Below are 16,787 nucleotides of genomic sequence, written 5' to 3'. Positions count from 1 at the left end.
GCAGACCACGGCTGCAGAACAGGGCAATGCACGGTGAAGGGAGGTAGGGAAGTGAACAAACCACAGAGGTCCCACACCAGCTGAGGCTGGGCCCAGGGGTGAAGAACTGACACCGGAGAACTAAGGGCAGAGGCAGGACTTTCACAGAGCAGCAGAACAGAAGGGACCTGCAACTAAAGCAAAACTCGGTTTTCTCCATTTTCCTCCCTTTCTCTGTCCAGCCAGCAACAACAGAAGGATCTGCCCTGCCCTTCCTCTCCTTCAGCCACCCAGAGGAGAAATAAGAAAGGGCTGAGAAAATAGTGACATAAATGAGGAAAACGGGGTAACCCTCAGGGGTAGCCAAAGAGAATGGACATTCAGCAGGCTGTTTCTCACAAGGGACCAAAATAATAAAGCTCATGTCCCCATTTTGTGTAGCTCTATGTCCAAACATTACATCCATTTTGTGATCTTTTAAATTACTTCGGTTCTTGTCACCCCAAAAAGAAATACGTTCCCTTGGGAGGAAGACTGATAATTTTCATAATAATTATACTACTACTAATACATCCATTTACGTTGACTTTATAATTTTCAAAATATTTGCACATCCATTCTTGCATCTATCCACAAAACTACCTATAAACAAGGAAAGAGCTAAGCCTCTTTTACAGACTTCAAGGAAATAGCACCAAAAAAGGGGTTAAGCACATATCAGTTGTTGCGAGAATGTACAACTAAGGATCCCTAGAGGGTAATTAGAATTCATGTCATTCATCCCTTCGTTCATTTACTCACGCACTCTGTTATGAGTTGAATTATATCCCCCAAAGAGGTATGTTCAAGTTCGACCCCGCCCCCATATCTATACATGTGACCTTTGGAAATAGGGTCTAGCAGATGTAAAGATGAGGTCATATTAATTTAGGGTGAGAACTAATCCATGACTGGTATCCTCATAAGAAGAGAGAAAGTGGGATACAGACACACAGGGCAGAAGGCCATGTGAAGATGAAGGCAGAGATTGGAGTAATGCATTGACAAGCCAACGAAAACCAAGAGTTGCCAGGAACCACCAGAAGCTAGGAAGGGGCAAGGAAGGATTCTCCCCTAACAGTTTCAGAGAGGGCACGGTTCTGCCAACACCTTGATTTCAGACCTCTGGCCTTTATTCGAAATAATAAACTTCTGTTGTCCTAAGCCACCCTGTTTGTGAAAACCGCCCCTGGAAATGAGTACGTGTTCATCCAACAAGCCTCTTTTGAGTGTGTACTATGAGCCAGACACCACAAAGGGTTCTGAAGAGTCACAGGTGAACCAAACTCAGCAATCCTTTTCTCCCCACTTCCTGCGTGGAGCTACGATTCTCCATTTTTCTGCCAAAGAAATGAAGCCACGCAGCTCGTTGATGGCAGCATTGGAACCACAGGCCACGGCTTCCGACCTCCACTCCAAGCGCCTCCCACACACCAAGCTAAAGGAAGTCTGGTTTTCTGATCTTCAGTCACTGTAAAGGAACGTCACTTGTCCCCTTTTCATCAGGGAAACAAAAAATGCAGCAAGGACCATGAAGACAAAAGAACCTCCACTGGTTACAACTAAGAAAAGCCTGCCCTGCTGCAAGCATCACGAGGACCGAGGGAGAATGTCTGCCATTAAATAGAGTGTGGCTAAGGGTAGGGAGAGCTTCAGACAGACCTAGGGTGGAATCCTATGTCCATCGCTTACTTGCTAGGTGACCTTGGACAAGTGACGTGGCCTCTTTCAGCCATCCTTTCCATGTCCATAAAATGAGAATGACAGTACATAATGCCTTCTTGTAGAACAATTACAGTAGATATGGTAGTCTAAGAAAGACATACCATTAAATAGAAAACCTCAAGTTTTAGACTAGCACGTATATGTGATCCTATTTCTACTAATCCCAGCACCCCCCGCCGAAAAAAAGAACACAAAAAAATCCTCTTCAGAGTGGTCACCTCTGGAAATTAGAAATAGGGAGATTAGAAGCCTTGATTCCTCCTTTCCATCCCTTTCCATCATTAAATTTCTTATGAGCATATATTGCCTTTAATTTTTAAAATAGAGAAAAATATTATGTAGCCATGTAAAGAGAATAAAGGATGAAAACTCAACGAGTTGTATACTTGCAATAAATGTATTTTTCTGTATTCATATTATACCTCAATAAAGAGGTGTTTTTTTAATGAGACAGATGTATATGCTCAGACATAAAAAGATTTCCCAGATATATTAAACAAACTATCAAGTCATCAAATATGGAAAGTATGAAATTCCAATTTACGTGAAAAACAACAAAAACTATCTGCATACACGTATAAATATACATGAACAGATATGGAAGGATCTACACACGTAATAACATCTACTTCTGTAAAGTTGATTTGTTTATAACCAGAATGCTTTTAAGAATTTATTTTGACATTTACACTCTTTAATTTTTAATTTTTTAATTTTTTATTTTTCCCCTTCTTCCGCCTCCCCCGGCCCCACTCCGTTTCAAGCTGTTGTTTCTCAGTCTAGTTGTGTAGGACACAGCTCCCTGGCCCATGCTGGTGTGATGAGCCTTGCGCTCCCCCCTGGCTGAGGCAGTCGGTCGCCGGGCATCGGTCAGCCGCTCACAGCAGTTCTCGCCAGCTGCCGGCCACTCCTGGCAGCACACGGTACCCCACGACAGCACACAACAGCCGGCGGCAGCCCACAGCATAATTGTTTAAATAACAGTAATATTTAACCCCAGAGGGTTGTTGTGAGATTTACATGAGAATGGCTACATGATACTTTACGTGATATAAAAAATTGTTAAACATTTTTTTTCATTCCCAGTCAGTGTGCACCAGACTCCTTCCCTGATCTCTGCCTTCCATCCCATTCCAAATCCCAGCCTTGACCCATTGGGCCTGACTCAGGAACAAAATTAAGGGCAGGGATGAAGAAGGGATCAAGGATGAAATGACAAAGAAGAGATCAAAAACTGTCTGCAACATATACTGTTTGGCAAAAACAAACCTTTTTTCTATTGTAACTCAGCCATTTGGAAATACCCCAGTGTCTCCCTCATCCAAACCCCATGAAATGTCTCGCTTAGGTCCAGGATGGATTAATACCAGGCCCCCGCCTGTGCAGAGACCTCAATTCCTTTGCCAGTCAGCATGTGGACTGAACCTTGCACACCAGGGGAACATGTCTTGCTGAGTCGCTGTCCTCTCTAACCCACACTTATTCCCCTTTGAACCTCAATATAGAGGCTTAGTCTGTCTCTTATGCCTTAGTTTGTTTCACTATACAGTGGTACCTCGGTTTTCAAACGTCTCCGTTGACGAACATTTCGGTTTATGAACACCGTAAATTTTATGGATCTATGGTATCGTTAGATAGCAAAATTCATGCTAAACTTGCAGTTTTAGGGGTTGATTTTAAAGGCCTGGAAAGGATTAATCCATTTTGCATTACTTTCTATGGGAAAACCATGCCTCGGTTTTCGAATGTTTCAGAACTCGGTCTTCCGGAATGGGTTACGTTTGAAAACCGAGGTACCACTGGAAGTTGCCTTATTTACTGTTTCTTGTGTGTTTTACCTCCCCCAAATGTACTCTTTTTCATCAGAAACATGCATTAATGCCACCTTTTCCTAGGACAGATTATGGCACAGAACTGCGCCTGAAAGACACAGGTACTTATGCGCTGACTGGATGTCAAAGATGGCCCACAGGGCAATTCAGAGCCAGCACGAGCTTTCCCTACCCTACCTGGGGCCACACTGTTGTCTTGCCTTTCTCTTTCCTTCTTTGGATTCTTCCTGCTGCCTCTCCTTTGGGCGATGCCTCATGTAGACCCACACTCCAATGTTCAATAAAGCAACTTCTCTAGACTCCATTTAGAGAAGAACTTGTGAAAGATGATGAAGTACGTGTCTCGTCCTGGTATTTCCTTCCATCTCCTCCAAAGCTTTTAGTGTGTCTGGTACATTGTCACATAAACCTTCCATTTTATGAAACTGTGCCAGGCCTTGTGGGCATCTGAGGTAGTGAGCAAGAACTGAACAACTTCTCAAGGTTATTGTAACACAGGAGTAAAGCGCACAGCAGGGCTGGACCCCTGCAGGACTTTGGGGAAACCAGGACTGAAGGGACTGGCCATGGACCGAGAGGCACTGAAGGGGCTGTTGGGAGTACATCACAGCTAGTATATGTTTGCTGCGACTGCCGTGTGTAACAACGCACTACAGATTGGCTGGCCTCACAACACTTATTTCCTCAGTTCTGGAGTCTAGAAGTGTAAGAGTCAGGTATTGGCAGGGTTGGGTTCTTCTGAAGGCCTCTCTTCTTGGCTTGCAGATGACCACCTTCTCCCTGTGTCTTCACACGGTCTTCCCTCTGTGTCTCTCTGTGTCCTAACCTCCTCTTCTTATAAGGATACCAGTCATATTATGGATTAGACCCCACCCATATAAACTCATTTTACCTTCACCACCTCTTTAAAGGCTTTCCCCAAATCCACATTCTGAGATACTGGGGCACAGAGTTTTAGGGGACACAATTGAGCACATAACAGTCAGCAATAGGGAGAGAACGGAGGGGTGAGTATGGCTCTGGAGAAACTGAAGCATGCTCGGCATTTGCAGGAGAAAAGGAATTTCACCTGTGTTCCCCCACATCCATATCCCCTACCTTTCCTCTCCGTGCCTCAGTCCTTCGACCCCTAACTCCAATTTCATTTCTGTTCTGAAGGCTTGTTGATCATCTCAGTCCCAATGATCTGTCTTTCTATCCCTCAAATACAGAGCACTTACTAGCTGCGTGTACGTCCATCTGGCCCTCACCCCATGTGGCCTGCGGTGGCTCGTAATGCCTTGCACATGACTGCACGGGAGGCCTCATCTTAGGTCACTACCCCTGTCCCTTGCTTAGTTCACACTCACCTTCCGTCGGTTCTTCCTAGAAGTTATGTCCCGTCCGCTGTAGGTCAGGGCCTTTGAAATAATCTTCCCCTCCTGCCCTCCCACCGCCCAGCACCCTCTCAACTAATCATTTCACTCTTAAGATCTCAGCTCAAATGCCTCTTCTTCAAGGATGCTTTTGAAGACCACACACACACACACACACACACACACACAACTTACCCTCACAATCCACACGGAGCCTTCTCCTGTCCTCTCCCCTAACTCTCTATGCTAACACTTATCATGTTTAATCACCTACCTGCATTGTTATTATGTTAATGTGTCTCTCCCAGGAAACTGACACATACTCATAAATTCATAAGCAGAATCTGTATTTGGTTTGTCCATCATTACCTAGCCAGTAGCCAGAGCAGTGCCTGCCACCTATAAGTGCTCGATAAATATGTGTTAGACAACGGAAAGAATAAATGAAGAGTAAATTAGTGTAAACCAGCGGTCATGTGATGCATTTTTGCTGAATAAACTCACTTTGAGGTAGAGGCAATGTGAAATCATTAAGTAATAATACCTAGACAGATGCATGCACAGATACAGATCTTGAATCAACGGAATCACATATAGAAAGCAGAAATTTAACTATTCTGTCATAATTCTATAGGAATTACTTAAACATCTTTTCCATATCTCATTCTGCATATATATATATGTGTGTGTATATATATGTGTGTGTGTGTGTGTATATATATATACATATATATATCTGCACTTATATGTGTGTGTGTGTGTGTGTGTGTGTGTAATTTATCTTCTGCAGGTATTTTTCAGTCCATTAAACAGATATCTGCAGCCATCCTCTCCCTGTGACTCATTCTACTGCTTGACTTTGGCTTAAAACCAACAACAGGGCCGGCCCGGTGGCTCAGGTGGTTGGAGCGCCGTGCTCCTAACGCCAAGATCGCCAGTTCAATTCCCACATGGGCCATTGACTGCGCCCTCTGCAGCTAAGATTGTCAACAATGGCTCTCCTTGGAGCTGGGCTGCCATGAGCAGCCAGAGGTCGGCGTGAGCTGCCCTAGGCTGCCGCGGGCTGCTGTGCTGCTGTGGGCTACTGTGTGCTGCCACGAACAGCCGGTGGCCAGCGTGAGCAGCCGGCCAGCGGCGGGGGGAGCGCAAGGCTCATAATACCAGCATGGGTCAGGGAGTTGTGTCCTACACTAGACTGAAAAACAATGGCTTGAACCGAAGTGGGGGTGCAGGAGAGGCAGAAGAAGGGGAGAAAAAAAAAAAACAATAATTTTTTACTTGGGGTAAAGAACTGACAGATTCCCATGGTGACTCCAATCCGACACTTTTTCATTTTCTCCTTCATGTTAGGCAGGAAACACTAAAATTCTGGGAACAAGATGTGTGTCACACATTGGAAATGTTCATATCTGCTGATAACACTCCATCTACCTCGGCTAAACACATGAGGAAGCCACATGGTCACAATCTAACGGAACACAGAACATAACTAATAAACTGAAGCAACATTCCACATGTTATCACTTTCAGCTTTGCGCAACATGTGGAAACAGGCTCAGGCACCACTTGGTCATGTCAGAACATCTAACGGAGGAGGATGCAGGTTGGGGATTTATTATGGTCATTCACCTCAGGGAAGTGTCCGAAGGAGTACATTACAACCTCCACATGTCTGTACATTACAGATTTCTTACTTTTAAAGGAGTATTTTCTGAGATGTATTTACCTTTCAGATGCTTGGACTATTAGTGTTGCCCTGGCTGTTTTGAATACTTGAAAACAAAAGGTACTAGGTAACTGCTCATGAGAAATTGAGACTAAGGAAAAAAAACAAAACACTCCTTTTTATAAGTATTGCAGCATTTGCATCAACTCAGATAACTGAAAAGCTTTGCTTCATCCTCCACTCCCTGTGCCCCCACCAAAGTAACACATATTTATTATCTCCTGTTTTATCCACCTCAACTATTTTATCCAAGTTATAAGGCTCAAGTTCAGTTGGGCTTCCTGGTGGGTAATTTTTCTCATGCTAAAGAAGAAACATGAAATAAAGTAGGAAAAATCATATAAGCCAGAAAAAAAAAATACATCATCAAAATCTCACAATAGTTTACCTAAAAAGTGAAACTCAATTTTGGGAGCTTAGTAGTTCAAGTGAATCAACATCAGTCATTACATAGTCAATTTGCGTTAGAAAGAAAATGTTAAGTTGAATGCTTGAGGCTTGAGCCCTCTTGTTAAATTCCTTTTTATCAGTAATCAAACCTTCAATGAATTCCTCACAACAGGAAGGCCACTCAACCACTAAGATACTTCTCTTCATAACCTAGGGCTATGCCTTCCCTAGTCTAATTAACAAGGAAACAAAATCTCTCCAAAGAAGCAAATCTACTACCTAGTTAAGCAAACCTGGGTCAGGTGTCTCAGAAATGATCAACCTGATCACGCGTTCTGAGGTTAAAAATATTCATGAGTCCATATCCACTCATCAAGGTACAGGTAAAATCTATAAAATAAAGGAAATCTAAGAAAACTACTATAAGCAGAACAATTTTACCTGTGGGCTTCAAATATGGAAAGAAAACCTTCCTAACCCAATGTCATCACTATCTTAAAAAAATAAACAATTAAATGTGAATCAAAAGAAATATGATAGCCTAGTGATGAAACTGTTTTCTATTGATTAAAGCACTTCACACACTTTATATCTACTGATGTACATACATCATTTTAAAAGATGAGTTGAGAGGGAAGTAAGTTGAGAGACTACAGCGGTCTGATAGTCACATCTGTGAATTTATCCTATCTAGTATCACCCCAGTGGGTTGTTCCTCCGTTAAATGAAAGAAGTGAGATTTGAGTGTTTATTATAAAGATTTGAAAAAAATATTCTCATCCAGGTTAACTGTTCTTCAAAAATAGACTTTATTTGTTTGGCCAATTATCAAAACTGTTTCCTCCAACAATGGAGTCGTTTTAATTATCTGATGCCCATCTCTACTTTTTATTTTTACAAAGATGAGAAAAGCATGTTTTATTGGCATGCCATTACCCACAATATAAATTTAGATTTATTCAGAATACCTTACCTTCTAGAAATTTAAATTGTGGTAACTGTCCAAATTTTCATTTTCACTTAATGTTATTTCAGCCCAAACCCAAACCCAAGAAAAATCATTGTGATGGAACATTTCATTTCACTCCCTGTAAATGTAAAACCCAACATAAAACTAGATTATCTGCTGTTTTAGCATAGTCCTAAATGACGTTTCGTTGCTATAGCAACAAAACTCTGCTACCTGTGGCCATGATTTGTTAAGAATTCCTCCAACCAGTAAATTCTGTGCTGTGGATTCATAAGACCAATAGAATGGCTCTAAGCAACATAAACGTTAAGGCTTGATTTCCTACTCATGATTTACCCACACACATATTTATAATATGTATACATATATGTACACATACATGCATAATTATGGCTCTCCCAACTCCATTAACAAAGTAAAACCATAACAAGTTTCCATTTTAAAATGTGCACAAAAAACTGCTGTGCTTTAGATTTCATTGAATAATCACTACCTGTTTCCCAAAATTTATCTTAAAAGGTAATAGAGACTACCTGGAGAACATTTTTAAAAACAAGAAAATGTATTATGTATATCCAATCTCATTCCAACAGGGGAAAAAAAATATCCTGAAGCACAATTTCCTATCTGTCATAGTGAGGCTTCTTTAGCAATGAGCTGATTTAGAAAACATCGAGCTAAAGAATAAAGAAAAAAATGTGGTCATCGCCACTGTTATGCACCAAACTACTTCTGCAGCTACTCACCCTCACTGGGGGGCTCCAGGCTTGCACCCGCGGCTGCTGTCCACCCTGGGAGCTCTGCAGATCTTTTGAGCTACAGTTAGCCACATTGCTGCTCTGAGCCCTCAAAGCATTTGTGCAGTTCGTTCCACTGCCTCCACCAGGGCCAGGTTTCCAAGGCCTCTGCTTGATGCCATCCAGAAGTCTGACCAGCAGGATGTTACTTGGGAGCTCCTCAACACCCGAGCCAACAAGAGTTCTGCACTCGGGACATCTGAGTTCATTTCGGGAACCTACGATCCCCAGCAAACATCGTTTGCAAAACGTATGCTGACAAGGCAAGACTTTTGCAGAAGCATCAAGCCGCTCTAGACACACAGGACACTCCAGAAGATCCAACAAGGCAGATTCATCCATGTTTAACGAGTTTGCTAAGGAAAAGCTTCAGCAATGTTCATAGTTGTATGCAGCCTTTAAAGTAATTCATGTAACATCCATTTCAGACTTTGCTCTGGAGTCACAAGGTGGGGGCAGGGGGAGAGAAAAGATGGAAAATTAGTATTGTTATCTGGGGACAAGGTTCACAGTAGAGCCAAGAACCAAAAAGTACACAGAAGTGCTTCCTCTGAATAGTTTAGCTTTGCTTTGGAATGTAGTTCCTGAACTCCAAAGTCAACAATTAAAAACAAAATAGGCTTTTTCAACAATTCAAAATTAATCCTTAGCCATAGCTAGGAGTTAGTTCACTGTGCAGACATACGTATCCAGCACTATACAGGACTCCTGCAATAAATACGATTTATGAAATGTAATAAAGAACATAATTTCTTCAGCTCTCAAAGTGACATTAGCTGCCTTAATAAAGTCCTCAACTTATGAGGAGCTGAACAGAAGCAACTGAAAGTTTCCTCCACCTGAATTTACTTCTAAATCCAACAAAATTCCCAATTTATAAAACACTTTATAGTTTAAGAAACCAAGCCTCATGTGATCACTTTGTGGTAAATGATCCCAATATTAAATACATATGTTTCTTCACTGGCCTTAAAAATAGAACTGTTTAATCTTGTCCAACCAAAATGAGTTGAAGGTTGTGACAATTTTAAAGGACACGACTACAGATTGGCTTGAAAGCAGCTAAAATATAAAAGGGCCCTTCAGGACAGTGGTTGACAAACTCTGAAATGGATTTCTGAACAGCTTGCCCTAATCCCATTCAGAAAATCTGGCAAAATTACCACCAAAAGAATTTGACAATGGAATGCTGGACTGAAAACTGTGGGCATAATATGAAAATTCAGGAAAAAGCCTTAAACCAGTGACTGCGCCGCTCTCCCACCACCATCAAAAGAAACGTAAATGTGAATGCCTAGGAGGAAGGGGGTGAAAGATTCTGATGGGAGCGTTAACAGCTGTTCTTGATAAGAGTCGGGGCAGGGGGGTGGGGGGCTCTCTGCCACGCAGCCCAGCACAGGTACTTCTGACCCGCAGGGAGGCGCGGCGGCCACGCGCCGCAGATACACCTCGAAGCCAGGTGTCGCCGGCACCCGGCAGGGGAAGGGTCCCGGGCAGGGGCTGTGGCCCGGACGGTGCCCGAATGGGAATCTCATTCAACAGCCTCATCGCAACTTCCCTTTGGGTCAGGCCGGGCACAAAATCTCTCCGCTGGAAGTTCTCAAGGACTTAAAAATAAATTCGCAGCCTTGAGTTGCGAAAGTGAGCCCCACAAAGTGCCACCGGGAACCAGCGATCACCCCGCAGAGAGGACGTGGGAGTCCCAGAGACGCAGCCAGCGGAGAGCGGGGGGAGCGGGGCTGCGCCGTGAGAGCGCGGCACGGAGCCCGGGCAGCTTCCTGCCGGGAGGAGGCAGCGAGGCCGCGGGCTCCGCTCCCGCAGGTCCCGGCTCCGGGCCCACAGGGACCCGAGGGTGGGGGACAGAGAGCCTGACCAGCGCGGAGGGAAGGAGAAGGGGACGCCCTGACCACCGCCTTCTCCACCGAGAGGCTGTGCCCGCGCCGGTCCCCGCGCCCTACCTCGCGCCTCGGCTCCTCCTCTTTGTTCGCGGCCCCGCAGCGGTGGAGGCAACCGATGCGGATGCGGCCCCGCGGCGATCGCCGCTCACAGTGTGTCTGACGCGGCGGCGGCCCCGGAGACTCCTCTCTACCGCCCCCCTCACGCGCGCACACACACGCCGCCGCCACCTCCCACTTTCCCAGCCAAGGAGGGCGGAGGAAGAGGAGGAGGAGGAGGAGGAGGAGGCCGAGCCGCAGCCGGCGCCCGGGGCGCGAGGGGCCGCCCCGGACCACAGCGCCTCCCCCCGGATCGGGCGCCGCACCTCGCGGAACCGCGCGGCGATCGCGCCTTCCTCTCGGCGCTGAGGTACCTGCGCGCGGGACCCCCGCCCGGGCGCGCAAGGGGTCGGGGGACCAAGGGGGCGCTGGGAGAGCCGATTGTCCGCGAAGCGGGGTCCCCAGGGGGCGGCGAGGAGGAAGGCTTAGGGGCGCACGCCTCCCTCGGAGGAAAACACGCCTGCAAAGTGATGCCACCGGAGGGGAGGGCGTTGGGATTGGCGGCTGAGTGAAGGAGGAAGGGACCGTGGGGCAGGGGTCGGCCGCGTCCTTCTCCGGCCCGGCGGGGCGCGGCGGCCCGGGACCGACGGCGCGGGGCGGGGCTGGGTCCCGGGAAAGGGCGGGAGCAGCCCTGGCGGGAACTGATCCCACGCTGATCTGCATCGGGTTGCCCAGCCCTGGAGAGACACTGGGTAGAATAAGGGCCAAGTGTTGGAACCCCTTAGGTCCGAGGGAGGCATGTTGAATTAGTAGAGGTCGGTCCCAGGGTCGCTGTCCACCCGCCGATTCCCGGGGCCACCGCCGCCCCGCATCGTTCCCCCTTCTGCCTGCACCCAGGCACCACCCTGCCTCCCCCGGGACGCACCCCCGCAGCAAGCTGAGAATTGTTGACCCAGAAACTCAGAATGGGAAGGGAGACGGGCTGGAAAAAACAGTCGTGTGGATTTGAAACCCACCCTTGGGAGGCCCCGTTCTACCTTCCCTACGTGGGGAAAATTCAAAGTGTGACCTCAGGTGAGCTGGCACGTAAAGCTAGCTGAGAGGCGCCTCTTTCATCTGAGCCTGGGAGGCAGCCATAACCACTGTAATCTTTGTTTTGGTTGCCCCAGGCACACACCTGTAAACTCTGAAATGCAGTTTTGAAAAACATGCCCTCCACAGGTTTTGAGGTTTATTTTTCAGACTCAATTCAGAGGGAAAACAAGTTGAAATTTTGTCGTTGATCTCAAAGTTGTCATTATTTTTTTTGCATTTACCGTCAGCTTAACAAAAAGTTATCCCAGATACCCTTCCTAGGTGTGCAGAAACTAGGCGAAAATAAGGAGAGAATGGTTACAGATACTGTGGAAGAAAGCTCTACCTGGCTGTCGACCATGCTGCCATTTTTATAGGGAGTCAGATTATTCTCTAGTTTCCAGCCAGGGCCACAACTAAACCATTCAACACAAATGAGAATAACCAAAATAAGAACAAAAAATTATAACAGCTAACAATTATTATTCACTCTATGCCAGTCACTTTGCTAAACATTTCACATGCATTAATTCAATCCTCATGCAACCCTGTACGTCATTCCTTCTTAGCTTTGTTCTAAATAGATTAATATGCTGAGAATCATACTCTATGAATACCAGAAATAAGAACCCTCTTCCCCCTCCATTAAAAGTGAGCAAATACACATGCATTTTTACTGAGCATGACGAGAAAAAAATGAACAGAATAGAGAATTTTTAATCCAATAATTTATAAACAAGGCACTCTGTAAGTGACTACTTAGCTCCATATTTGTGCTTCTGGAATCGTTCAGACCAAGGTGAGGCTGACTAGAAGGTTACAGCCAGTAAACAGATAAACATTATATGCAGTTAACAGTTATTAAAACTGAAGCTCCAATAGGTTCACTTCACCCCCAGATCACACAATAAGGAATTTTGAACCAAGACTCAACCTCATGTCTCTGGATTCCAAGTCCAGTTTTCTTTTCACCGTTCCAAGGACCTCTCTTTTGCACATCACCTCAGGCAAAATTGAGTGCACTGGGTCTCCCCACAAGGGAAAGACTACTATTAATCATGTATTACTCTGGAGAGTAAGGGACAATTTTTGTTTTTTTTGTTTGTTTGTTCATATTTAGAGACAACATTAACACAAGGTCATGGGGTGGGATGGTGCAACTCTTGAAACTCTAGGCAAGAAAATCAGTAGTTATACCCATTATCAAAGAACTGAAGACAACGTGTCCAAGTTTGCAGAGATCAAAGAAGATGGCACACACATCCCATGAATATTATCTGGTTCTTTGAATGTCCTTGGTGCTAGTTTACTATATTTTTTAGAACACAACTCTTTCATTAGCCTTAATTACTCCAGCTGTAAAATGAGGTTTTAGGCAAATTAACTTCTTGAGCCATCTTCCCTCTGTCATATGGTGAAAAAATAATACCTTTCTTAGAGTGTTGTTGGAGGATTCCAGAAGACAACGTGCTGGTTCCCTATAATCTGCACATCTCTATTAAAGAAGATACCATCATTATCATTATCTCCCAAGAATTACCCAGGCTGAGTTACTGGGCAAAACCCTTTTTTTTCCCAGGGTCTTAAACGTCTGAAACAACACTAATAATTGCAAAATCCTGTTAAGAGAATAAAGTGAAGGGACATTTGGGGAAACAGAAGTATGTTCATCTTGCCATTTCTGAGCACTGAACATGAAGGAAAGAATGTGTGATACACTTATGGCCCCTGTGACTTTGAGTAGATATATGAATAATATAAACACACCCTGTACATAATGATGATAGCTTGGATTTACACGGTTTTTATCCTCCCAAGACTTCAAAGAACTTGCATATATGTTATCTCATTTATCTTCTCAGCATCCTTCTGAAGCAGCAAAGACAGATATAATCATTCCCCTGTTGTAGATGGGAAAAAATGAGGTGTGGAGAAGTTATTCCTCTTAGTGATGATGTTATGACACAAGTCGGGCTTTTGAATTCCCAGTCCAGAGTACTCTTTGGTAAGCTTTCGTATCATGCTTAGACACGCATATACACACATGTGTCTGGTCATCATTTTCCTTCGAACCTAATTACTCCTCCAGCTATCATGATACTGGTAAATAGCACTATTTACCCAGTTGTTTAAACTAGAAATGTAGGTCATCTTCAATTTCTCCTTTTTCCTCTCCATCCCTCTTCATCAACAATTCTCCCAGCTACCCCAAAATATATATTTCAATTTCTACCCACTTCTCTTTGCCTTCACTGTATCTTTATTTAAACCACCATCACTCTTTGCCTCTGGCCCTCCTAACCAGCTTTTCTTCTATGCCTATTATCACAATCTTGCCCTGACTGTAGTGACATTCAGAGGGAGCTAGAAAAAAAATGTATAACAGATCATGTAACTCCCTTGCTCAAAACTCATCCATTTCTTCCCATCACACTTGGAATCAAATGGCTTGCACATCTTACAAGACCCTATATCACCTGGACCCTGCACCATCATGTTCCACCATGGCACTCCATTTATCTTTATAGTACTTTTCACAGCCTAATGTTGTATTCCTTCTATTTTGCCTATCTTCCTTACCTGAATATAAGATCCCTCAAGGCACGGACTGGTCTTCCTCTTCGCCATGGTATCCTTGACAGCCAACCCATATTGGGCACTGGAGAATAATTTTCAAATAAGGAATTATATTTATTGCCATCCTAACACTACATACACACGGAGTACTTCATTGCCCTGCAGACAATGTTCCCAGTTACCTTGACAGTCTTCCTTATAATCTATCAATCGATACATTTTCATGTAGAAGATGAGGACATACAATTCTTCCTCTTACATTTCATAGTGAAGCTGGAAAAACAACTAAATGCGGCTATGTATCACAGAACATAAATGCGATGCCAGTTTGTCTTCATTTCTAGGTTTTAGTTAATGGTGTCAGCATGTACTTCATTCCCCAAGCAAGAAAATGCAGTTATCTTCAATTCCTTCTACGCCCACGCCCACCTCCCATCCAGAGATCATCAGAAGTGCTGCTTAAATCCGCCCCTTCCTCCCAATCCTTATTTCAGGCCTGCTTAGCTACTCCTTGGACTATAACTACTGTCCCTGCTTCCAGTCTCTCCGGGGCTGGAAGAGAGATTCTGGAGAGAGCCTTGGAGTCAAAGGCTCCTCCATCTATCACTGCGTGACCATCACGCAAGTTTCTAATCTTCTGTGCCTGCGTTTTCCCTGTCAAATGCACATAGTACCACTACCTACCTCAGGGTTTCTGTGGCGATTTTACGTAAGTTTATAAAAATAGAATGCTTGGCACTATGCCCAACACATGGTAAGTGCTTAATAAATGAAAATTATTATTTTTATTAGAATCTAGGTTCAATACTGGATCTACTACCTGTTAACTGAATGACTTTACAAATATCTCTAATTTTCTGAGTTTCAACTTCCTTGTATACACAAATGGATATAATGTTATCCACTTTGAAAGCTCATTGTAAAAAATTAATGTCAAAACTCATTGAAAAATATAGCACGGCACCTTTCTGGCACATAGTAGGGACTCAATCAAATGTTTATTTCCTGCCTCCTTTTCTATGTATCTGTCTGCATCTGTTTCTATATAATTAGAGAGTGGATTGGATTGGCACCTCTAAGATTCTTTCCAGCATTAAAACTTTTTAGCCCATCCTAATTGCAGAAAGGACACCCAAGGGCAATGGAATCCCCTTGGAAAAAGCCAAGTGGTCTTGAAGTGCCATAGTTGTCAGGGAGTGGGGCTCTTAGCAGTTGGAGTCAGGCAAGCCCAGAGAAGCTATTTTGGTCTGTAGTAGTGGGAAGGTGGTGTGAACTCCACTGTCTGGCAAAACAAAATCTGAGCAGATGGAATATTTATAGGCATTCCCCTAGGATTTCAGCTCAATCAGAATGGATGCTAGGGAGAAAGACTGATGAGTGGGAGGTAACTGAACTGCATCTTCCTCCAGCCTTCTTAAAACAGGTCTGAACATTTGAATTTTTTGACAGTGGAATGCCTGGGGAGAGCTGGAGTTCTCTAAACTGACCAAATCCAACTCAGCCTTCAGGGAGTGGTTCTTGAGGTTTAAGTGCAGTCAGAATCACCTGCAAAGCTCCTTAAAAATGCAGACACCCTGGCCTCCTCTCTAGAGATTCTCACTTAGTAGGTCTAGCCTGGGTTCAAGAATCAAATGATTATAAAATAGGTGCTGCTGGGACTATAACTTGAGAAACGCTAACCTAGAATCACCCAGAGGCACATTAAAAGGGAGATACCCCAGGTGCTGTCCAGGGAAGCTAATCAATAGGGGCTTTGGTTTTGTTGAGAAGGATATGGGAGCTTGGCACCATGGGAGGTTTGCTGGGGGCAACAGGAGAGCCATTGAGTGTTGCCACCTCCATTCATTCCAGTCTGCCCTGCCCCCCTTCCCTGCCCACACCAACATGCAGTGCTCAGCTTCTCCTCTTAAAAAATGCTGGATAGATTTGTAAAGAATATCAGTTTAAAAAGGGAGCCGAGATTTAGCCTGTCCAGAGAAATACACATGGCTGGCTGGCCGACCCCACGTTACTCCCAGACCCTAAAAGTGGATCAGGGTCACCCAATCAAGCCTCAGAAAGTCCAGTCGCTTAGTGCTGTTAAACGTCAATGAAAACATGCCCGAAACTAGGCACACCTAATAAATTTCTCACCCAAGTTCAAAGATAAATTTAACCTATCTGAGGAAAATATAATAGGATTTCTTTCTTTCTATTAAAAATATTTTTATCAAATTCCATTATCATTTTAAAAGTTTAAACCTTGAAGTGGTCTTTTTCTCCTAAGCAAACTTTACCTAACCCAAACTATTAGAGAGTAGGTAAACATCCTTTGCTTTTGCTTTATCTAACCATCTTCAGGAAATGAAATTCCATAATCTTTCTTGGTAACTCATCTTTATATATTAAA

The 16,787-nt window shown here is 44.2% G+C and overlaps 1 protein-coding gene across 1 annotated transcript in view; it reads right to left on the bottom strand.

Moving 5' to 3' along the window:
- The window catches only part of SH3RF1 (SH3 domain containing ring finger 1), a 153,463-nt gene extending 142,547 nt beyond the window's left edge, over positions 1–10,916 (bottom strand). Inside the window, exons 1-2 of the mRNA XM_033135175.1 lie at positions 10,772–10,916; positions 8,763–9,249 (exon numbers count right to left, since the gene is read on the bottom strand). Of these exons, the coding sequence (XP_032991066.1) occupies positions 8,763–9,155 (393 nt within the window). The 5' untranslated portion in view covers positions 9,156–9,249; positions 10,772–10,916. The remainder of the gene's footprint in view (positions 1–8,762; positions 9,250–10,771) is intronic.
- Positions 10,917–16,787: the final 5,871 nt, after the last annotated feature.

The sequence above is a fragment of the Rhinolophus ferrumequinum genome, chromosome 18, assembly GCF_004115265.2.
Source record: "Rhinolophus ferrumequinum isolate MPI-CBG mRhiFer1 chromosome 18, mRhiFer1_v1.p, whole genome shotgun sequence".
Lineage (NCBI taxonomy): Eukaryota > Metazoa > Chordata > Mammalia > Chiroptera > Rhinolophidae > Rhinolophus > Rhinolophus ferrumequinum.
This window is presented reverse-complemented; position numbering and strand designations above follow the sequence as displayed.